The 24,724-nt window shown below is 38.9% G+C and overlaps 1 protein-coding gene across 1 annotated transcript in view; it reads left to right on the top strand.

Moving 5' to 3' along the window:
- Window positions 1–1,014: 1,014 nt before the first annotated feature.
- ramp1 (receptor activity modifying protein 1) overlaps window positions 1,015–24,724 on the top strand; it is a 76,359-nt gene continuing 52,649 nt past the window's right edge. Inside the window, exons 1-2 of the mRNA XM_042495179.2 lie at window positions 1,015–1,067; window positions 2,341–2,847. Coding sequence (XP_042351113.1) covers window positions 2,790–2,847 — 58 coding nt within the window. The 5' untranslated portion in view covers window positions 1,015–1,067; window positions 2,341–2,789. The remainder of the gene's footprint in view (window positions 1,068–2,340; window positions 2,848–24,724) is intronic.

Below are 24,724 nucleotides of genomic sequence, written 5' to 3'. Positions count from 1 at the left end.
CAGGCTGATCTCAGCTATCCTCAGTTTCTTGCAGTTACGTCTTTTTACATTTAAAACTTTCTGTCTCCTTATTTTGTGAAGTCAACCATTGATAGTTTGTGTCATCTTTTCAGTTCTACTCATTATTGACTCAACCTTTTGACTCTGACAGTGGGGGATGATTTGACAGGCTGACTCTTCCATTCAGCCATTTCATTTTTGGAGTTTTTGTTATTTGGGAGCTTCCTCTGTTGCTCCGATGTAACACCTTGAAGCCACACAAAGTTATTTGGAAACATATAACAACAAAGGCTTAGCTAAAATGCCAGTCCCTACAAACCCACGTAGATGAGTCATGTTTAGGCCTTTTCATACGAATGAAGGTGCCCTTCCACATAATGCAAACTGCAGTTACACACTTTTAAAACACTTCGATTGCTCCAAAACTTTCCAGCAAGACAAGACTTTGAAATAAGTAGTGAAATGTTTATTTCTGCATATTATATGAATTTTGTATTTATTCTTTTTTGCTAAAGCTTAAACTACTTTGTGGTGTTTAAGATTTTTAGCATTATGTGGAAAAAAATGATTAAAACCCACATGTTACCTTTCCTCTTCTGTTTTATTTAATTCAATAAGAAGCCAAATCAGACTGAGAAACTGTCGAAAGAGCATCAAATAATCGAACAACGAAGTTGCAATTGAAAAGGTTATTAGATCTTCAGTCTGCAACAGAGAAGAGTAATCATCCATGATTTATAAGTATATAAACAAATTGTGAAGAACACAATATAAACGCTATACAAACATCAAAAAATCAGTTCAGTGAACTTTTACTTCTCCACTGTGGAGACTGACTTTAACCTGTTCAGATCCACCATCCATTCTCCCCAACATTACTCTTCTAGGATGTCTAGATCTATGCTGCCATCTGACCCCACTAGACTTATTTGATAGGATATCTGTAAACCAATCACAGTGTTCTACATCATCTAAAGTGGACAGCAGTAGAGCCACAGCCCTTTTTTAATAAAAAAACAAACAAAAAAACAAGCATGGCCAACTGTGAGGAAAGAAAGAAGCACAAGGTATGTTTCAGTCTAAATGCCACGTTGTTTAAGTTCACAATTTGTGTTTAAACAGTTTTTAAAGTAAATGTGATGTTTCATTACTTGTAGGTGTAAAAAGAAAATAATGTTAAAGATGTGTAACTTTTAATTTGGATTAAAGATGTGTATCTGAATGTCCCTGGAAAATGATCTTGGGAAACCCTGTTTAAATGAGAAACTAGTGTTTATTTGATTTTCTAATGCTAGACTCACCTTACAATGCATCCTATTAATTATGTACACACAATATTCATCTAAGGAGGTTTTCAACATAATGTTTTTAGGAGATACTTTAAAAAAAATTGAGGTAATTTTAAGTGGTGGTGACAACTATTGGCCTAATACAAAATATAAATGCAGTGGTTTTAAAGTGTCACTTTATTCATTAATAGGATTAAACATTCATGAAACATAACTTCTGTTTTTTGTCTGTTAATTTTTGTCTGTTGTAATTTAATTTGTTTAAAAAAATGACACAAATCTACCTTCTACCTACCTTAAGACATTTTATGCTCATTTTTTATCATTAGGTGATTTCTACATTCACATTTCCATGCATTGGAATGGAAAGGAAAAAAGCAGTACATAATTAAGTATCGAAATAAAAAAAAAAGTTTAAAAAAGTTAATGATTTATGAGCGCTGTTGGAGTAGAAATCCACCATTACATTTTGTGTGTGTGTGGAACATAATTGGGTTCTGAATGGGTTAAGTAAACTTGCACTGAACTTTATTCCCTAAATCCTCTGACTTAATGCATTTTTTAATGTGTATGTCTCCACCTGTGTATCTTTCTTTTCATATGCGTATATTTATTTCTTTACTTATTTTCGCTTTGTCAATTAAAAAAAAAAAAAAAAAAAAGTTCTTGCGCTGTAATGTTACAGATGGCCACTAGATGGCGGTGTCGTACTCCGAATCCACATCAGCAGCGCACAAATCCACATCCACACTGCACCTGTCTGCAGATGCGCACCATAGCTGGACCGCACTACTTTTATTCACTTCCACAATCACATATAATGCACATTGAGCTCTTTACCCTAAGCATGGTGTAGATTAATTATAAATTTATGTTTCCAAAAAAGTTGTTTGTGATTGTTGCCCTTTACTTTTCCTATGAGCCACAATGACTCCTGGTCACCCAGATGGTGCCACAACAAGTCTCAGTACTAATTCTAGACTGTATTCTGTTATATTTTTTGTTTATCTAGTCGATTATTTATTAATGTATTTTTTATTTCTTGTCATAGGCTGCTTTGGCCGCTGGTATCCGATTAACCAATGGAAAAGTACCATTCGGAGTCCAGCGCCTCCTCCCTCATCCAAATCACCCCCACCTCCCCTCCCCGCGGTGCTATGTTTGGGTCTGTCCCGTGTCCCCGCCGCTCACCCACAGCCCTGTCCTCGCAGAGAGAAGCAGTGAACCTTCACACAGTCTCTCCGCTCCACCGGTTCCAGGCTGCCCGGTGCGTCCCGTTGCGCACAGCTCAGCACAGTTTCCAATACTGCACACTTCACAAACAGCGCTCCGGATTTCTCAAAAAAAAAAAAAAGAAACACCCCAGGACGGCTGGTGGGAAAGATTTCAACAACTTCACGAGTCAGTATGTTTCGTGTGTGGATGAGAGAGGGTCGGTGACAGGAAGACTCTGGGGAGTTCCGGTACAGCGAGTCAGTGGATCGTTTTGAGAGCGACAGGATGGGATCGCAGAGCGGGGCAGCTCCAAACAAACAGACGCTCCTGTGGTTCATCGTAGGTGAGTCTGAGTCTCACACTGTGGCTGCTTTCATGTTTATGTGTGTGATGAAGACATGAAAATGCGGTAAACTATAATCTCCGTTTTGTAAATCAGTTTAAAACACACTTTTTGGGGTATTTAATGTGTTTTTGGAGGTTTACTACGATGTGTGCACGATTTTAATTACTTTCATTCAAAGAAAGTAAAATGCTCGCAAGATTAATATTTCTACCTCGACCCATCATGTGAATTTGGGGTTTGTCTGATGTCTCATACTATGAAAAAATACAATATTGTGCAGTTTTGGAACTCAGTAATCAGATTACCCTTTATAATTGTCTCCATTTAGACCACAAAGTACTTTATTATCTCTCTCACTTTTTCATTAACCCGAGGGTTTGTTATTATGTGATATCGAATTTATTATAGGATTAATAGGGGTGCCTGTCAGCCTGTGTGCTGAAGTGTAAACTACATAATCTTTGTTTAAACTGGAGCACAGCAGTGCAGCTGGGAAGTGATGGATTCTCAGAGTGGAGGTGGCTACATTAAGGGAAAAGAGTGAGGGACCTGCACATATTGGAACACTTCTTTCTAACATCTATAAACATATATGACATTAAGAGAAAGCTGAAAGTCTTTGGTCATTACTCACTACAGCCAAGGGTTTGTACAGCTGTGTTACTGGGTGATACATTGTGTAGAAATTCTGATTTTATATCTATCTTTAATTTTCAGAGCTGGGGTGTTGAAATGTGAAGAGCTAATTTGCAAAAGACTAAATTTTCATTATTTTTTAAAAAATGCATGAAATAACACTACACCCACCCACTACATAACTAACTTGACAAGTCAACTTTTTTTATTATAATGATTTTTTTCAAAGGATGGAAATTTGCACAAACTAACCTGCCAAGTTGTTTTTTTTCAGCTATTATTATTTATGAAGCTCAGACTGGATTTTCTTTTTTTTTCTTTTTCCTTATAAATTTGTTATCTTTTTTTATGTTTTATTTATCATGAAATAGACTAAGTAAAATAATTTACAAAAAAACAGCATTGCCTGAAAACAACTCCGTACCACAATGTTCAAAAAAGTTTACATTTTTAATAACATATAATACGGTACTCATGGAAAATATTCAAAAACCTTTAAGTTTAAAATTCACCCCATTTGAAATAGAAAAATATTAAAAATTATTTTCATAAGTTTTTCTGAATGTTACCCTCAAACAACATTGCACCATTGTTGAAGAGTTCATAGGAATGACTGTGTTAAAGAATGTAAGCAAATTTTACATAAACAGTTTATCAAACCAAACTATCATAACCGTTACCAAACAAGATAGTGAGCTACAGTATATCAATGTATAACGTAAATGCTTGTTTTCAGTGTTTTGGTGCGCGTCTGTCCTGACATGCTGTATGTTGTCACCATTGGCTGTGTTGCTGCTCGGTTGCCAGCCACTTGTTGTCATCTGTACTTCTAAATTCTTTTTCTTCTTGACTAACACTAACTAGGAGTGCCAATTTGACCCTTTTATTCTTTGAAGTTTCATAGAATAGTATTGCATTTACTCTGTAAGTAGAAGAAAAATGTGTGTGAATTATAAACATATAAGAGGACTCACAATGTGCACTGTTAGAATTAACTATACAGTGTCATCGCCTGAACTTTATTGAATCCAACAATATTAAAAGCACAGAAGTCACATTTACCTTAAAGTTTGTCTCTTCAGAACAAGATACAGTGCCTCTCATTATAGCTGGAAGAAATGCTCTGACATTTAGTTCCTAGTTACCCATGCAGACCCTGCAGTGCTCTGTGTATTTAAGTTCATCAGTCTGATAAGTGGGAGAAGGCTGCACTAGATTATCTCATTGAAGTGGCAGTAATTTCTTTTAACATGTTGCAACATTTTTGCAATCACGTAATAATATCATGTTATTAACAGCTCATTGCAGTCATGCACTACTATTAAGACATTTAATTTAGTGAATCCATGAATTCTCATGAGATGTGGGGCACTCAGTTGGAAAGGTTATGAAAATGTCAAATATAGTTGTGTAGCAGCAGCTTTTGTCATTTAGTCTAGAAAATATTGACAGGAGAAAAAAGGAATAAATATTCAGAAATTTAGTATTTCCATCTTTTGGCAGTTGTCAACACTGACCTGTTGTCTGGTGATTTGTTATTCAAGAGCACTTCCTTCTTTAAGTTATTCGTCACACACAAAATGACAATTTTTAAGTCAATTAGTCAAGCCATATTACGTTGAAATCGTGAAAAAATCTTTTTCGCACACAGACACCCAAAATTTATCTTTAGCAGTCGGGGGGTTAACAAACTCTGTCTCTCTCCTACTAATTCACTGTCTTGCATTCACATTGTTGCCTTTAAAAACTCCTTGGCTGCTGGTGCTGCACGACTTCAGCCAACCAGTTGTGTTGTGTTGATCGTTTGAGTTGGGTTTGGGTTTTCTGATTTAACAAAAGTTAAGCTATATCAAAACATCCCTTTACAAATTCTTAAACAACTCATGCAGTATAATCCAACTATTTCATCCAGTCATATGCTCAGGTCTTCCCAAACACATGCATTTTGCTAAAACATTATGATTTCAGAATAAAGGTGAAACTTATCTATGCTCTCTTTAAAGCCAGTCATCAATACAAATGTTTTTCTTAGCTGCAATGCATAACCAAACTGTATATATATTCTAACAGGGCTCAGCACAGCTCCAAAAATGTGAAATCAATTTGTGATGACAGATGTTTTGTTCATGGCGGGCTGCCACAAATAAATTAATGTTTTGTAAATCCTGGGAAAGAAGATTCAAATACTTTTTAAGCACTTTGGAGGAAGTTATGTTTTTTGATTGGACATAGGGGACGAACACACGACTTAAAGTGGTCATATTTTTATTTATTTTAAATACCCTCAAAACCCTCAAACCAGCAAATGGGTTTGAGAGAGGTTTTTCTGTTGTTGTTAAAAATGTCCAAACTCACACCACTTATCATAGCCAGAAACTTTGAAATATCAACCTGTTCTCTTCCTGAAGCTGTCAAATACCACAACTTTTTGCAGTGATTCTGGTGTAACATCCTGATGCCAAAAGCCACCTTTCACCTCCACATGATACGCCACTGCGAGGTTTCAGTTGAGAATGCGGCCGGACAGGACTGTTTGCAGTGTTATTACATACCGCCAGATTGCACCCGCTGCGGCAGCATGGTATGCGGACAGGTGGCGTTAGTTGAGAGGGTGGCCGGACAGAACCTGTCACGTCCGCATGATGCGCTGCTGGATACGTCAAGTTAAAACTGCCATTAATGGAACAAAGGTCCCTATAGCAGTATTCCAGCTATGGGGTCCTGATTTCTCCACAGTCATTAGTTTAAGGTCTACACATAAGATAAATGACTACATATTCAGTTTTAATGCACAACATATAAACAGCATATTGACTTAAAATAAATAAAACATATTTCATGAATAAACAGACTTTAGATTTAAAGCTCTGTGGTGGAAATTCACTATACTTCAAAATTGTCTTTTATTTTTTTAAACTTGACAAGTACACAAGTCACTTGTGGTCCATTCAGAATGGTCCTGTGATCCACTTTTGGACCTTGATCCACCAATTGGGAACCACTGCCCTTTAGGACCTTAGTGCTAAAATTCAAACTCCGTACTTGCATGCAGGAGTCCAGTGTTCACTGCCTGCCTGTGATGTGTTTTTCTACACCTTACCATGTGCCTACGTCTAACCAACCATGTCAGCATGTGCTTTTGTTGACGTCCTGGAGTTGGTTACCATATGCTGTTGTTGCGTTACCACCGGCAGCATAATCCCACCATGTGCTTCTGTTGACATCACAGTAGCGGCATACTGGAATGTAAATAGCAGGTGCAGAAGGATACCTAGAGCATAATATGTAGATGGGGAAATCCACTGTGAATCAGCAATATGTGACAATTGGGATGAGAAAGTGTTGTAAATATGGTTACAGTGGTGAAGGGAGGGTCATGCATTTCCCCCAGTGGCAGAAAAATACTTGTAGCTCAGGGGAGGGTAATTATAAAAAGCAACAAAAAAAAAAGTCACACTTCAGCAACTCCCTTTCTCTCATAAATAAAGTATAGTTCCTTAGAAAATGTAATATGAATGAACTACATATTTTTAAAAAGCTTCTGGAGACAGTAAATTAATTTGTAGTTTCCACCTGCAGTGGTAGTACTCCGGAGTGCTGAACATGAATTTCCTGAAATTGTGTCAGTTATTCAATTTCCTTCATTATGTATCACTACTGATACAAAATACATGATAAGACCACTCATCTCTCTTTCTGCCTCCTCTGCAGCATGCACACATCCATCCACAGCACATGTAATTTTAAAACTCATGAAGACGTTCAGTTGACTCGGGTTCATTCCCCAACCTCTAACACTAATGCTAACCACTAAATGTTTTACCCTTAGCTGAACTGTAATGTGAATCTCATCCCCAAACCCCAAACTAAGCATTTGACATTGTGGAGTCCCACAGAAATGTACTCGGTGTCCTTGCTTTTCGCTGTTCTTTTGTTATACCTGTTGTAGACTTCTCCGTGGTTATGAAAAAGGAGAATGAACACATTGTTGAACGTGTCACATGAAATATGCACTGGAAATGCAGCAAACTGCAGTGCGCGCCCACCGTGACGCTCCTCGACAAAGGTGTTACGGCAAGCTTCCTCTACTATTTGCCCTTTGTTTCCCGTTACAAAAGGCTCCATGTAGGTGTTCTATATTTACACAGAGAGAAAGTTATGACTCATCACAGCAGCACCAGGTTGCCTCATTACTGTTCCACCGCACTTCACCTGAAACAGCAGTTTTCAAAGTTTCGCTCGAAAAAAAAATCTTTTTTAAAAGCATTTTATGTCCCAGGATCCCTAAATAATTATCCCCATTCAGGCAGTTCATTTATCTGTCAAGGATACGTTTATTGTTCCAGTCTTACAGGCACTTTTAAAGACTGACAGCACACTTTAATGGAGCGCAGAGTTGATAACCAACCAAAATAATCTCGGCCATTGAAGTAATTTGTGCCGTGACAGAAGCGATTTTTAATTTTCTGCAGCTATGTTTTAGGCCAGCGGGTACAGAATGGATAAAGGGAAAGGAGTCCTCACGCTTTCCTATAGATATAAAGGGATTGACACAGAGAGACACTCTAATCCTCTTTCCCTGACATGATCGTCTCTCATCTGACGGCTCAGGATTCAATTTTTAATTCGTTTGAAATATTTCACACATACAGAAGCGACTCACTGGACAGTAGTGAAATGACAAAAGGGAAATACTTTGAGGAACGACTCAGGGGAAAACATCTGGCTGACAACATGCTGACAGACTGACTGAATATCCTGTGAACAGTCAAAATGTTTGCGATCACAGTGGACTCAAGAGTGAGGCTCAGAGCGGGTCATGGGACAACGTCTGGTAAAGCATTGTTTTAATGAGCCTTTGGTAAGCTTGTAATCAATTCCTCTTTCAAAATGAAAAATAGTTATTAAAAGAAAAGCTCAAGTTGATTAATTTTTGGTGGGTGGCTTCTTTCAGAATAATGTTAAGCTTTCTGAAATCCAGCTGATTTAAAGGATGGTTTCAGAGACTTTGAAGTCAGTCTTGATGAAAGTCTGTACATCAGTAGCTCCTGGCCTTTGTAATCATTCCTTCAAATGACCCTAGCCGAAGCTAACATGAGACGTCAGTGGTGTAAGTTAACAAAATAAAGAGGCTATCTTTGTTTTGGCAGTAATTTGGACATAACTCTCCACCATAGTGTCTTAATAAAACACTGCCTAGGAAAACAAAATGGGGAAGTTTTGTTGTAAAAATGCCGTAACTTAATTTGGCTTACTCTGAAGCTGTAAACTTAAACCTTTTGGGTCACTTAGGGGCAGTATGGAAATATGGTAAAACAAAAAAAATGACATATTATCACCTTATTAATCTGATAAAGCCATTTACACATTGAGCAGCACAGAACAGCATCAGCGTTTATAGTAAGTGGTGGCAAAGTCTTTTTTGTTGCCTTATGTTGCCTTGTGTCTTGACCAAAAAGTTGCATTTTAACACACTGCAGAGACTACAGCCAAAAGCCAACTAGCATGTGCGTTCTGTGCCAGTGTAAGAGAAAAAAGCATCCTGTATTTGTTTTTCAAAAAGGGAATTTGGAAGACCAACAATACAGACACACAACACTTGTTAGCCAAGAACAAATTGCATTTGCCCTGTGCTGGTGAACGGTAATGCAAACAATAACTAACTGTTCTGGCGGAAAAGCTCAAAGTCTAAAAAAAAGATTTTACCTAATATAATATGTTTGTTTCGTTCTCATGCCCCCATGACTTCAGTCATTTGTTTGCTCTCCTCACTTACATTTTTCTTCTCATGCACTGAACTGATTTTACTTTCTAACGGGCTTCATCATCTCCAATGCTGATTACACATGCCGAATCAGACGAACAGTAAAACAACCATCAAGGGCTGACTAGTGCCAACAGTGCGTTATACACTGCAAGAACTAGGGTGACAGACGCTCAGCGATTGGCTTCAAAACCCAGGTTGAGAAAAAATTATCTGTTTGCAGTTGATTGCACAGTCGAGACACAACTGTCATGGGTTGCTGCTGTCCATATATAGTGCATCACGCCATTTCCAGTACATAAGGAATTACTAACAATACCAACAATTAACCAGTGTTGACTGGTTTGGTTTGAATTGACAAAAGAAGGGTTAAACATGGATCAATCCAACCCTGATCATTGGTGTGAAAGAAGTACTTTGGCGTTATCAGGGCAGCTGTATTTTGACTTATGGAAGCTTTAAGGGTGTTTGTAGTGGTCATCATGATAGGTACAAATATAAGTGGCCATGCCCCAAACATTTACCTGTTTTTCCCTCCTGATGGTGCCTCCTTGTGTCCATGTGATGAAAAGTCCAGCATTCACCCTCCTTTTAGCAGAGTTCTGGTCTTTATCAACTCCTCAGGGAAATATCTGTCTTGAGATCCAGCAGCCAAATGCTGCAGTATGTTTACCAGCTAGTTGCTAACTTTGATTGTCTGCTGTTTGGTGCTGGGCAGGCAGTGTTCACTGAGGTTTTAGAGCTTTTCCACCAAAATTAGCTTTCTGCTGTGGCTGAAAACATTGCTGATGAAAGTTTGTGAGTGTCAGCTTTGATATTTCAAAAAGTAATTTGATGTAAGTAATTTTCTTCTTTTTTTTTTTTTTTTCCAATTAAGCCGCTTTATGTAGCACTTACTTCATGGCCCCTGACAAGAAAGTATTGGACTTAAGCGTTTGCATTACCAGTGTTTTTCTTGGCATTGGAAAGTCCAGGACAGGAGATGAGATACAGGCTTCTCGATGATGAAATGCTGCATATTTCTTGAACAGATAAGCATTTTTTGCATCAGTAGTTTGAGTGTTTATCAAAAACTAATAGAGATGTTGTAGCTGGTTGGCTGAAGTCGTGCAGCACCAGCAGCCAAGGAGTTTTTAAAGGCAACAATGTGAATGCAAGACAGTGAATTAGTAGGAGAGAGACGGAGTTTGTTAACCCCCCGACTGCTAAAGATAAATTTTGGGTGTCTGTGATGTTACCAGCAGAGACAGTAATGCTAATTTCTGTCAGTTTTTTCCCCCAGTCCCCAGTTAAACTGTCATCTTTCTAGAGGACAGGAATGCATGGATATTATAAAATCACAAGACTCTTTCTGTCTGTTCTGCTTGGGCAGAGGAACACATATTTCTGGTGCGAAGGACTCAAGGGGACATTTTTAAGAATCTCCATAAATCAGTAGAGAGACAGGGGGGAAAAAAGGGGGCCATGAGTCTAACAAGACAGAGAAAGATATATGGGGTAGGTGGAGCTGGATAGTGAAAGTTTTAATTGCGCTGATATATATCCATGTCTTTTTTGTATGGTGTGTGTTTCTGTGTGTGTGTTTTTGCGTGCATCCTGTGTGACAAACCCGCCCACTGGACTTTGGCTAATTAGATAGATGGCAAACGGGGGATGAAAGGAGGAGAAGGAAGCAGAAAAAAAGTGTCCATGTCCCTTTTTGGTGGAGTCATTTTTTATGTGTAATATTAGATAACTTCTCTTGTACACTTCCTCAATTCTCTCTCACTTTATCCCACTGAGAGTTCTTTATGGGGAGGTAAACACTGATATCTAACAAGTAGCAAAATAACAACACTGTTGTTATGCTTAAGTGAGATGTTTTCAGCCAGCGAAGCTCTCAAAAGAAATTCAAATTATGACCCAAGATCATACTTATGCACTACGCTGAGGCTTTTCAGTATTTTGAAATCTGCCTGTAGTGCAGTTAGCTGCAGTTTACTGCACTCCAATCAATATGTGCTCACCGATGGAAGAATGAGTCTAACTCTGCTTCAAAGATCCTATTTCACACTCTTTTGAGAGGATTAGTGAGACACAGACTGGGAACAACTCTTACTAATTAGTTTTGGATCATTGATAATGCTGGGAGACATCAACAGTCTCTCTTGTCAGTATTGCTTTGTAAATGAACAAACCACCTATTGTGTGTAAGTGTGTGTCTGTGTGAGTGTGTGCGCCTGTTCACAGTCCACTTAGGTCAATTATTGTGACCTAATCGCCAACAGATTTTGCATGACCCTGCATGCGTTCAATAATAGTTTGAAATGTTCAGTGCCAACCTTTCTGTCCGTAACTATGCCATCATTAATATCCAAACGTGACACCTACACTATGGTAAATTCAAGGTTAAAGGAGCTGTATACTACATTCAAAGCATATCTATTGGTGTGTTCCATTTGTACTGGGTAGTCAGAATTTTTCCATATTTGGAGTAATCCGTAACTTCAAAAAATCTTCCTGTAACAAATATTTCCTTGTGTCTTTTGTTGCCGTTGGTTAAACATTCGTTGAAACATGTAAACTAAAGCTGTAGTTGCCTCCAAAGAACAACTGAAAGCTGCTACTGAGTGGACTGCAGAGGCAGAGACCACCGAGAGAGAAAGTGTGGAGATCAGTATGTTTTTACATCTAACTCTTTGGATTAAGGATTTATTTCAACCAGAAAATGTGAATGAAGTGTGTTTCATGATGAATTAACAAGGCTAATGTTAGTCTTAGTTTGGTGAAAGAGAGAAACTTTGATTGGTGTATGTTTGTATTTTGTCTATTTAACAAGGAAAATAGGTGTAAGAATAGGGCAAAACTAAGGACGCCCAGTAGCTCACCTGATAGAGTGGGCGCCCCATGTACAGAGTCTTTGTCCTCACCACAGTGGATGTTAGTTCAACTCCAACTTTAGGCCTTTGCTGCATGTCATCATTTTTCTCTACCCCTTTCATTCTTTATCCAAAGAAAGGAAAAAGAAATCTTCAAAAGAGAAGGCCAAAACTGCATTCTCAAACAAGTGAGTGTGACACACATTATGGCCCTTTATGATAAATAGTCCAATGTCCATTCTACTCTCATTCTATTTTTCTGAGTACGGCTCATCTAAAACAGAAAAGTTGTGAATCATAAAACCAAAACAATGAGCTAAAAGATCCATATGATAGAGAATAACTGCACATGACCTCTTAGTCAAGTGATCCCTTATAAACATAAAACTTTTGACAGGTGCAGCTTTAAAAAAAATTAACATTTATTATTACAGTAAGACATAACAGACCAGCTGATGGCATCAAGTGCGAATGTGATGATCCAACGTTTGTAATATTACTTACCTATACCTAACGTCAATAACTTAACTTTAACTACGTAATTTTAAAATAAGTATGTCTGCTCATTCATTGGGCGAAAATACATACGCTTTCATACAAACCATTGTATAAGGATACGTTCGTCAGTGTTATTATATATTATATAGAAAAAATCACGATCGTTTTTCACAACTCAAAGATTTCCGAATCAGATCAATAGTCAAAAAGACTGTATTTATTTCATAATGTTGTAAAACAGAAAGTACAAAACTCTTTTTTTTTTTTATTTTGATGAAACTGAAACGATCCAGCATCCAAATGATTTCTATTGAATTACTGGTAACCATATGGCAGCCATGAACCAACAGTTGTAGTGTATTTCTCCACATAGTGCAACCATGTCACATTTTTCTATTATAAGAATAAAACTAGAGACTATGAACATAACTCCTCCTAATCCAAGACATCAACCCTCTCACTGAGAACCAGAGACCAGATTTTACAGCCTATTTATCTGGGCCGCTGCTCTCATACATTACATTTAACCTTACATAACAGTGACATAGAAAGCCTGTCGCAGTGGTTCACTCAACCAGTGAATCAAGCTGGAATTTCCTTTTTAAGTTTTTTTTTCTTTTTTTTTTGCATTTCTGCTTCACGGAAAATACACAATGACGCGACAAAGTGGCCAACATCATCAAGAGCTCGTGACATGCAGTCATGTGAATCCACCAAAGAGCCTCTGAGGGATTTTTCCTAACATTTACCCTAACCAGACTGGTCGAATGGTTACACATTGGTATTTATAGTAATGACCGGAGGGAGTGGAGGGGGGGCTGCGGTATGGAAATACGTGGTACATACTGCTTGTAGTCGGGAGATGTGTCTTACAACCACAGTCGTGTGCTGTTTACCACTGAGCTGCACTGCTGGAGCAGTTTTTGACCTCTGAGTTACAGTACAGGACGGCAGGAGGCTTGCTAACTTATGATGCTGGACTGATGTGTGACTACTGAAATGTGGGTGAAATTAGTCCAAGATAGATCAAATTCCTACTGCAGCCTTTTAAATCAAACCCTATTTCCTGACAAAAAATTTGATATTGGACGACTGGAACATTGGCACTGGAATTCTTTGGTAGATGGTTTGTTTAGATCATATCAAGTCGCTAAAACAGCATTTGAGATATATTTATTTGAAACAAACAGTTCTCTGATATCTAAAAATCCCTCTATTAGACATACAAAGATGATAAGTTTTGAATTTCAACACAAACATAAAACGTAAAGTTTGACATTTTGCCTAGAAGACCTAACACAGTTTCTCTTGCTTTAACATTTCTAGCCTAGCTAAATGCTAATCACCATGAAATATTGCAGACATTCATGGTCACCAGCATATGAATCCCATTCACTTGATCCTCAGACTTTTTCTCAAGGTCTGTAGACACTGAAGCTTTTTTATCCCAGGGATATGTTTGTTGAAGTACAGAGACTGAATATTAAGAGATTAATTTTGTGAAAGCCAGAGGCTGGATTATATTTTGTAAATAGGATATACTGTTGTATAGTGTGCTGCACTTATCTGGAATTATTCAGTATTAAGATAAATGAATAGTATATCGCATGCTGCATATGTATAACATTAAAGGAACACTTGACCCCCCAATGACCATCTGTATATCAGTTACACACCCTACATTATGTTGAATTTCTGAAAATATTGTCTGTTTTTCTTGCATGTCTCTGTTGACCAAAGAATCCAAAGATGGAGGTAATTCTTGATGAATTAAAGTCATCAAGGTCCACATCAAACAACAGCAAAACTATGTCAAAACATCCATTTACAACCTCTCACACACATCGTGCATTATAATCCAGGTCTCATTTATCCAGTCATATGCTCAGTACTTCCCAAACACATGCATTTTGGCTAAAGCCGTAGTATTAACAACTGAATTGAAAGCAAAATCTAGGCTCTCTACAAAGCCAGACTCTATTGACAAAAACAGTAATTTTACATCACCAAACATGAGAGCTGCTGCTCTTCCACTGCCTTGATCAGTATGTTTGTTAGTGTTATTGCATGATTTTGGTGGGGTTACTTCAGAAGTTTTCTTCATAAATTTGACAGGGTGAGTAATTGATAAAAAAATGAACATTTGTGGGGTAAAGTATTTATTTACTTCACCCGAGGTAGTTCTCAGGTGTGATTACATGTGCAAGGGATTGCTAAAAAGAGCTTGCTCTGTCAATCTATCCAATGGCTTTATAATAATAAATATCCTTTTTTAAGTTTAGGATTTCAGGTGGCTTTCAGTCAGACACATACATACTGTTTGAGGTCAGAGAATCGAAATAGTGACCGTTAATTCCTTTGTTCTGTGTTGTTTGTTGTTGTTTGTGTTTGTGACAGTGACTTCAGATTTCCAACACCCAGCACCATCATGCCATGTGATGCGACAGTGAACACCACAGCCTGTTTGTCTGAAATCCTTTCTCATAAGTCACATTTGAAAACAAAACACATGGGAAATTTAAGTAGGATTTTCTATATATATCTCAAATTAAAAAAAAGGTCTATTGCAGCTGGATAGACACACTGAAGCCCTGATGAATTGCCTTCCGTCAGCAGTTTTTGATTATTCCTGTCTGTGCCGCCTGTGAGGCGTAACATACCAATTTACTGGAGGGGAATTACTATTATGGAATTGAGCGAGGCCGCAGAAAATCCCAAATTGGACCAAATGAAAGCGACTGCTTTTTTACATTGACTTGTGAATTAGAAACTGTAATTGCTACCAATTTTATTGATTCAAACATAAAAAGCTGAAAAACTCTCAGTTTTTACGCTGTTTAGATCACATGGTGTTCAGATGAATGTTGGGTGTCATCTATCATGCTTTATGTTAGTACACCAATCAACAGGTGCAAAAAGATCCCTATTGTTACTCCATATCAGTGTTGAAAAGATAAATCTGAGCAGCAGTTTCAATAAAACCTTGCATCCCTCTGGATAACATTAGAGGAGTTTGATCTTCACACCACTCCACACTGCTCACCTGATTTTACTGCTCATATGTCTGTGACCGTCCTGCCTCATTTATTACTTTGACCTCAGGTAACAGAGGCGCTGCATTACCTTCACACACACTTTATACTGCTCTGGCTGTGCACCCTGTAAACTATTAACCTGAAATGGAAATTATGAGATGAATATGAGCACTCATCCTCTCCTTCCACCGCCTTCTTTAAAATTGATCTCAGGAATATAAGGCGTAACTAAAATTGACATCACTTAATGTCAACGAAAGGACAATTTTTTTCCCTCTTTCTGTGTCTCCTCCATACTCTCTCTTTTTAACCCACACCCTCTCATATTCCTAATGAGCAATAAAAAGGTGAATAGCACCCCTGGCTCTTCTTTATTGTTGTCAAGGTTCTCCTTTGCCTCCTTTTCTCCCCACATTAACTAGTTTTATAGCTGGTCACGACTGGTGTGGATGTGTGTGTGTGTGTGTGTGTGTGTTTGTTTATCGTTGCGTGGCATGCATGTGTGTGAACTTGCGAAGCAGTAACCCAGATTTCACTGTCACGCCTCAGCAGCTAATGAGCAGCGTCGCGGCACTGCTAGTTAGTGAAGCATGTGTGCATGCGCATTGTTGTGTGTGTGAGGGGTGTGTATGTATGTGTGCTACCCTGTCCAAAGTGGAAAAGCCATTAGCAATTATACAGGCGCCATGGAGCCAACAAGTATTTCAGCACCTTGGTGGTTGGAGCCGCACACACACAGGCACGCACGCACACACACACACACACACACACACACACACACACACACACACACACACACACACACATACACACATTATAATATGCTGGCATACTTGGCACCCACTCTCAGACAGCCACACGTAGCACAAACACAAAGAAATACTGTGCACATATTCTCACACATAACACTGTATGTGTGAACACATTCATGAGTGCCACTAAGTGAATCAGACGTGCTTGCCTGTGTCGTGGCAGCGCCCTTAAGCAAGACAACCAATGCTCAATGGATGTCAAGTGTCAAGGGCAGATGTGGTTGTATATGTACACATGCATACAGTTTTACCTTAGTGACACAAACTACAACTATATAACTATATAGAAAATATATAGGCACAGTATAAACATGCTAATTCTGTGGCTCTGGAGAGGATCCACTCTATTTCCCTCTACCTCAGACAGTAGCTCTGAAACTGCATTTCCATATGCCAAGTGATGGATGCTTTTTACTCAAGTGCATTTTTGTAGCATTCAACTTCATACATTATTAAACATGTGGGATCCCAGTTGGACTCCAGCTTCCAGTTTTGGCAGTGTTACTGCCTTGCTCTTCTCATTAACCCATAAACCCACATTGAGCATGTGTAAGTTGTTCCAATAAAAGTTTAAACTGATCATAAATGCCGACTTAAACTACTGCAATTTTCATTTGAAGTCAGTGCCAACATTCTGGCCGACACACCAATAAACTGTTACATGGTGTGACCACGTGCATAAATATATTCATAAGTGCACAAGTGAATGGCTAAGTGCAAACACACACATTGCATATTAAATGTCTCATCAACCAAATATATGTTGCACACTTGTGCACATCCAAAGTGCATATAAAAATATGCAAAACACATATATGCACTTTACAGTCAAAGATGTGTGCTTCAGTTGCAGGTGATGGCACTTGCCAGATTTTTTTTTTTTCTGCTGTGAGTAGGTGAGTCCCCTGGCACGAAGATCGACAAAGCAGTGCTGCTGCTCTACTTCTTTTTCCTGTGTGGAGGAAGGGGTCGTCTGTAGCACACCTACACCACCTAAATTAAGAATGCCAATATGTTATTACCATGGCCTAGGAAAGTCCAATCAATAATTGTAAACATGAGCCACTCTCTCTTAAAGCCAGAAACCAGAGAAGTAAGTCTTAAACTTGTGATGTCACAGGGTATAAAGTCTGAAGCTACTCCATAGACAATGAATGGGAGCCTGATTTTGTTTTCTTTTTTTATATCCAAATGAACTCTGTTCTATTGTAGTGTTCTTAGCTGCGAAACAGAAAATGTACCTTTATAGTCAGAACATCTCCCTGGGTGCTCTCAGTCAGTGTGTTTACATGCACAGTTAAGTCGAGCTACGGTTATAGCTCGAATAGGCCATTTAATTGGACTAATGTCCTTGTCCCAGTTAATAAGCACCAGGGGAGAATGGATTTATTGATGGAAGTATGTCTGACTCTGCCATGGTAAGTAGCAATATGCCCCCTTTCAGCTAGTTGCTACTGACCTTCTCCTGGTTGACCTATTACATTACATACCAAACAAGTTAGCGAGAGACAAACTGATTAAATGTTGAAAACATGAATAACTTTTCAGCGCTGTACATTTCGTACACATATATGTATGTATATATATATATATATATATTTACCATTGTCATGTTTTGTTTTTTGCCCTTCTTCTTTTGGTTTTCTGGCTTTCTTCCACAGATGTATGCTGTTTGACTTCCAGGTCAGAGCCCGGCACGTTTCAGATGTATTCATTAAAGAGTAAATCATCCCCCAACAACATTATCTAGGTGTGTTAGTCCGACTTTGAGAAATTTGACTCAGTATGATTTCAGTCAGACTAATAATAATGCTAAACATTGTAAAAATCCCGTTTTATTTGAACTAACTATAACTACTAATTTGACTTTTTCTAACATCATGTCAGAAAAAGTCTGTTTAGCAGCTCCAGACTTTTTACCAAGTGACGTTGCACATTTGAGTTTTAGCACTTAAGTTTTTGGATTTGTCAGAGTTTCTCATGTGTACTAATATTTTTGACTATCTTGGACTATAGAAATAACGTATGCATTTTTAAAAAATCTGCATGGTTCCCCATAGCGATTTCGATAGTAAGTGTTCCATATCGATTATCCAAACTGTATAGGCTGCATTTACATTTGTCTAAGAGCTGATCACAGGCCAAGTCTACAGATGTGGTCTGACCTATCTGATCACATTTACCTTGCATTAACATGCATTTTTTTAACCAGATAAGAAGAATTGAATTAATGAATAATATGTGTTTTTATTCAAGTAAGTGTGTAAACCCTTGCCACTTCACTTAGGCTTGAGCCTCAAATTGTGTCAGAATTTTTAATGTAGTTCTTTGTTTTCAGATGATTGCTGTTTTCAGAACAGAATCATTTTCTAACCATAACCAAGTAGTTTTTGTGCATAAACCAAATCAGACATTAACCACTACATTGTTAAAATGTAAAGTTCCGCTGTGTCCACTACATGGCATACAAATGTAAATGTAATGTATCTGGGGTTTGCAAAAACATACAATGCCCACATTTATTCTGGTGATTTTGTTGCTTGCAAAGTAACAGTCTGTTTAGTATAAAACTCCCTTCATGTGCCGCCTTGGGCAATTTTTCCCCTGTGAGCTGTGGTGGTGTGATAGTAATAAAAAGCCCAAAGCAAAAGGCTAGTGTTAAAACTGTCGGCCTACTTGAAAAATAAGCTTATTCTCTCAGTTGTGCCCTTTTTGGATGGGACTGAATGCATGAAACTTTATGGCAAATTTTCCTCAAAGGTGTAGTAGCTTTTGACACAGTGTTACACTGATTTCCTTTTTTTCACTGAGTTCTTTTAGTAGTAACATCCTGCTAGCCATTGTACAGGCATCGGAAAGTGAACTAAATGACTTCTTTGCTGCATCAGTTTACAATGGGATATAAAAAACTGTAATATCCTTAAATTCACCAAAACTTGGTAAAATTCAGTGACAGTGCCATTCAACCCAATCTTTATTTAAATGCTGATCTGACAGAGTAGAGGACTCTGGAGAGAGAAGGAAAGGAGGCTTTTGCTTTGAGGTGAATAAGGACGGGTGTGACAGTGAGAATGTGAGGTGCTGTCCTGTTCCTGCTGTGAATCACTTCTCTACCCTGTTCAGAGGAAGCTGCAGTATTCGGTAGAGGAAACCATACAGCCATCTTGTTTAGGTCGGGCTGTGTGGACTGCATTTCACAACCAGAAACCATGGAGAATGATCCAGAAAAATGGACAGTTATAAAGCAGCAGCCAACAATGTGACTTAATTACAGAATTAAGGAGATGATGGGTTCACATTTCATTTGAGATGTATTATTCCATGTCACAAAAAAAGATTTGTCGCCCCATTATTAAATCTGGGACTCTTTGTGGTTTCATTTCTGGCATATAAAGTGTTTGCCAGCGTAGTTTAGATGATTATAAACATGGAAAACCTAAAAGAGGTACTGTTACCTGTTAACAGGAAGAACCAATCTGGAGCGACTAAACAGAGTCATTATATATTCATCTCCTCATCTGTTAACTTATATCTTGCCAGCCAGTGGCAGTCAACTGGAACTTCTAAAAATTTAATCAGCTATTTCACAAGCATGTAATTGGAGGCTTGTCAGTGATGTAGGGACAGATTAGAGGTGTAATCTGATAATCTGCTAAAATTTTTAAACTCAACCTTGCAGGTGGGCTGCAGCAGTGGCGCAAGGAGGAGGAAAGAGAAAGATTCAGTTGATGGTGTGCAGAGCCCTGGCTCGATAGACAAAGACAGGCTGAGAATAGGGAAGCAGTGTGTGACATTGGTTTTGGAGTTTCCAATTTAGTTACAGAGAGCGAGCATGGCAGGAGGGAGCTGGATAGAGTTATTGCAGGTTATACATGACAGCCGGTACTTGAGCTATTATGCATTATGCAGATGAGTCCTGGCCTCTGCTAGCATGTAGCTGCCATAGCATCATGTTAATTTATAGTGTTCCTCTTTGTGTAATCTCTCTTCTTTCACGCTCTTCACTCACTGCAATGTTCAATGAAATTACACTTTCTGTTAATGTAATACTCTGCCACTTCCTCTTTCTCTAACACACTGTTTTACTGGGTCCCTTCCTGTCTCTCTATCCTTTCAGTGAAGTGGTATCATGCTGCTTTTGCAAGTATGCCAGTGTTATTACTGAGCCTAAATTAGACATTGCTAGTGCCATACAGACACACAACCCTTTGTCTCTGTCTCTCTTATCCTTTTGTTTCTTTTTTTTTTGGCTGAAAGTCTGGCTACACACTATGCCCAGTGAAAAAGACAGGGATCTCAGCTGTTTGTGGCGACGACTGTGCCCTTTGGTGGCTCAGAAGCGCTGCTGGCATAGCAGCAGAGCTGGCTTAGTATCTTTCTTTCTGATGGGATTACAAAAAGAACAACTTGGCCCCATTTGTTCTTTTCTCTTTACATATTTTGTTTCCACTGGGGAATTAAAAGATTTGAAGAATAAAACCCTGCTGTCTTCACTGGAATTACAAGAAATCAGAAATTCTTAAACTGGGATCAGTGTAGGACTGTTTAAATGTAAATATTTACTTACTTCAAACCTAAAAGGGGAAGTTCACCACATTTTTAGTGGCTGTCCATTCAGTGTTCATGGTTAATGTGAGTGCAGTATTTGCACAGAAAGCAGAGTTTGCAGCATTGATGTATTAAGGGACCTGGGTGCAGCGTTCCCTGTAAATGACAACCAAGACCAGCACGGCCAAGAGAGCACCTAACACTGTCATAAACTATTTTGCTCATCTGCCCCTTAGCACGATTCTCTGTGTAACTTATGTTAAGCTTTTATTTTGAAAGGTAAAAAAAAAAACGAGAGAAGTGGATCATTTTTTTGCTGCTAATGACAATGTGAAAAGTGTGTTGCCCTCTTGGTTGACGCTGTTTTGGAGCCTCTGTGTTTCTATTTTATGTGCAGAAGTAAAGGTGCAACTTATAAATCTCGGCCACACTTTTTTGGCAATTAAGAGCTATATTCCGGTAGGTTGCGTGAAATGCATGCTGGTACATTTAGACACTGTCAGCATGGCTCTGTGAGCAGGAGAACTCAGCTTTCTCAGCCAATACAAAACACACTGGGAAATTTACTGCTTCAGCTGATTAAAAATTAGAAATAAAAGGTGGTAAATTTTCCCTTTAGAATAACAAACAAAGAAAAACAGATTCTGAAACTGAGGCCCGCTGGAATGTGACCCCACAGAAGTTCATTACTCCCCTCTGGGTCTCTGGTGTTGAACCAGATACTTAGACAAAACAACAAAAGGTGGAGGATTTATGCCTCAATTTGGTTTTAGGGTAGAACAGGAGAACAGAGAATTCAGTGGAGAGGTTTCTGTGTCTCTCTCACTTCAATATAATCTATAGTCTTACGTTTCACTGCCTCTGTAGGTACCTAAAGCACACAGCAGGGAGGCTACACAACAATAAATCAAACAGGCTGTTGTCGAAACTGCAAACAAGTAATTTCACCCTGTTGGTAAATGATTAAAAACAGATTTTTTTGTGTGTGCAACAGTGTCAGAATCAAACTCTTGTTTTTAAAGTGTTAACAGTTAAGCTGATGTGAGTAATTAATTCAAAAATATTAGTCAAAGGGAAAACAAGATAAAATTATTACAAGGATAAACACACAAACACACACATTTTGCAGCAGCAGCTCTGTAATTTCACCCACACTGTTAGCCACTTAATACGTCCTCCAATGTAGCACTGAAGTGGATGAGTGGTTCGGTTCTGGCAGCTGCAGGCGCTGCTGTGACACGGGGCGAGACAACCATCAGCACCCCAAAACTCGCTCTTATCCAAAACATTTCTAATCAACCCGTGAACTGAACATGGCGGTGTTCCATCAGCGAATTTAGCTCTCTAATCCCCAAACTAGGGCTGCTTCAGATTGTATCCCAGAAGCACACCACATTACCCCAAAGGATGAAAACAGACATAAATATGCCCAATGACCTGGAGCATGTTTATGTTATTATGACTGTTTTCACCCTTTAGCTGTTTCACATTTGACCAGAAATGTGGATGTAGTGTGTGAGTATTTGTTATCATGCACAGTCTGTGTTGTCCAGGTAGTTGTCAGGATGGAAAAATAAACTAAAGCTTGACAGTAGAAGAAAATAGAAACAGTGTACTGGTCATGCAGAGGATCATTTATGGTGTCAATGTCCTCACACATTCAACAGTGTGAAAATGCTTCCGTCCCAGGTATCCGAAAACGCCTGGCCCTTCATAGGCTCAAACTCTACACTCCGGAAGAAATAATAGGGCCATGTCCAGTTGCCAGACTTGGCTGAGACTCGGCATGACTTATGCCCTTAAATTAGCCCCCCTACTATGCTGCCTCATGTCGATGTGTGTCGGCCAAAAAGATGCACAGGAACACACCATATCGACGGCCAACCAGCACGTCCGTTCTGTGCCTTTGAAAATAACTCTCCCTACCAGCAGGTGGCGTTGGCCTGTATTCACAACACCCTCTCACTCATCACATGGTGTCGCTCTGTCAGGACCTTCAACGTCTACACACCACATTTTAGATATGCCTCTGCGTCAGCTGTTTATGCTCCGCAGTGTCGTTACCTTGATGGTAACAAATGCACTTGTGATACACAACAGTGCGGCTGTCACGATGGTTGGGATTAGGTACCAAAGTCACGAATGGTTAGCTTTAGGCAAAAGAGGCAAATGGTAAGGTGGGGAAAATGACAAACACACACACATCCATGCTTTTGGCGTTACACGCACACGCCAAAAGCACTGACTGAGCAGCGCTATTTGCTGAGTTTGGAATGAGAACGGGTTGGTTCAACATGCTGAATTTGGACCTCACGGTCATGACACGCCCACTTTTCAACAGTCTAAATCAAATCCATCCCACTTGGAAATACATCACAATACTGAAGATGGATATTCTCAAAATGCCGTTTCATCTGGACTAGGCTCATCAGGTTTAACAGTTTTGAGTTGACAACAAATTCCTGTGACAACACCTAGATGGTATGTTTGGAGGAGGATGGAGATGTATAGCATATGTGTGTGTTTACAGCTGAGCAGGAGGCTCATTTATTTTCTTTCTCTCTTTCTCTAAATTATCCTGACAGGGCTATAGCCTTTCTGTTCACCTCAGTAGCCTCACCAGCCGTCTGCTTATCTCTAATCAAACCTGCTCTGACACACGCACGCACATGCACACACACACACACACACACACACACACACACACACACACACACACACACACAAACACACGCTCTATGACCTGTGTTTCACTGCATGCACCCGTTCATCACAGCTAAACTTAATGCATGTGCACCTGCATTTACTGTGGGTGTTTATACAGTACATGACCTTTCCCCTCTCTACAAAGCCGTCCTGACATGTTGTGTAATTGTATTTGCCTTAAGCCCACTCTCCTGTTATGCTTATAACACAGGAGATACCAACTCTCTCTCTTTTTTCCTAAATTTTTTCTGCCAAAGAATTTGTATCTCCGATGTTATCAAAAATAACATAAGAGATATAAACTGTCTTTGTCTCTTTTTTCCTCTCTTTTTCTGTTAGCTTTGCGTGATTATTACCAGGCACACTAAACTACACACAGGCATTTTAATATTAACAAAATTTAAACCAAAACTACTAAAATCAAAACAACAAATCTGAGCTGTTTTCTAATCTGTAATTCAAGATGTTTCAGTGCACCGAGAGCAAATCTGAGAGAGTTTGTGTTGCACCACGTTTAAAATCGTCTCTCACTTTTTCCTCCAGCTGTTTTATCAGATTGTGAGCAGTCGAAGGAAGCTTTACTGCTCATTCAAATGCGTTGATCCATTCCTCTCGAGGCTCAGGACATCAATCGATACTCGTGATTCTGTCTTCACTCGCTCTCGGACCTTGTTTAGTGTTTATAAATCAGCTCCTTTGTGCCTGTTACATGCTTGATCAAATCCCGTCCTTTATGCGTCCCAATTGACAAAGTCTGTGTTTTTGGGCTGCTTTCCTAAAGCAGCCAGTCACTTTGACCAAACTGCTCACTCCTTCACTTTGACTAATTCAGACTGCATCCTTAACTTAATCTACTGCAATGATAATAGACAAACCAGCATTCATCAAGTGTCTCAGGTGTTAGACCAGCGCCACTGATGCTCTACAGGAGGGCTCAACAACATTCTTCCAAAAGATGTTCCCTCCTTTAAGGTTTTGTTGATGGAGATGGAAAGAACATGACAAACATCTCCCACA

Source organism: Plectropomus leopardus, chromosome 10, assembly GCF_026936395.1.
Source record: "Plectropomus leopardus strain MGB_pleo_1.0 chromosome 10, ASM2693639v1, whole genome shotgun sequence".
NCBI classification, from domain to species: Eukaryota; Metazoa; Chordata; class Actinopteri; order Perciformes; family Serranidae; genus Plectropomus; species Plectropomus leopardus.
Note: the sequence above shows the minus strand (reverse complement) of the source record. Positions and strands in the feature narration are given on the sequence as shown.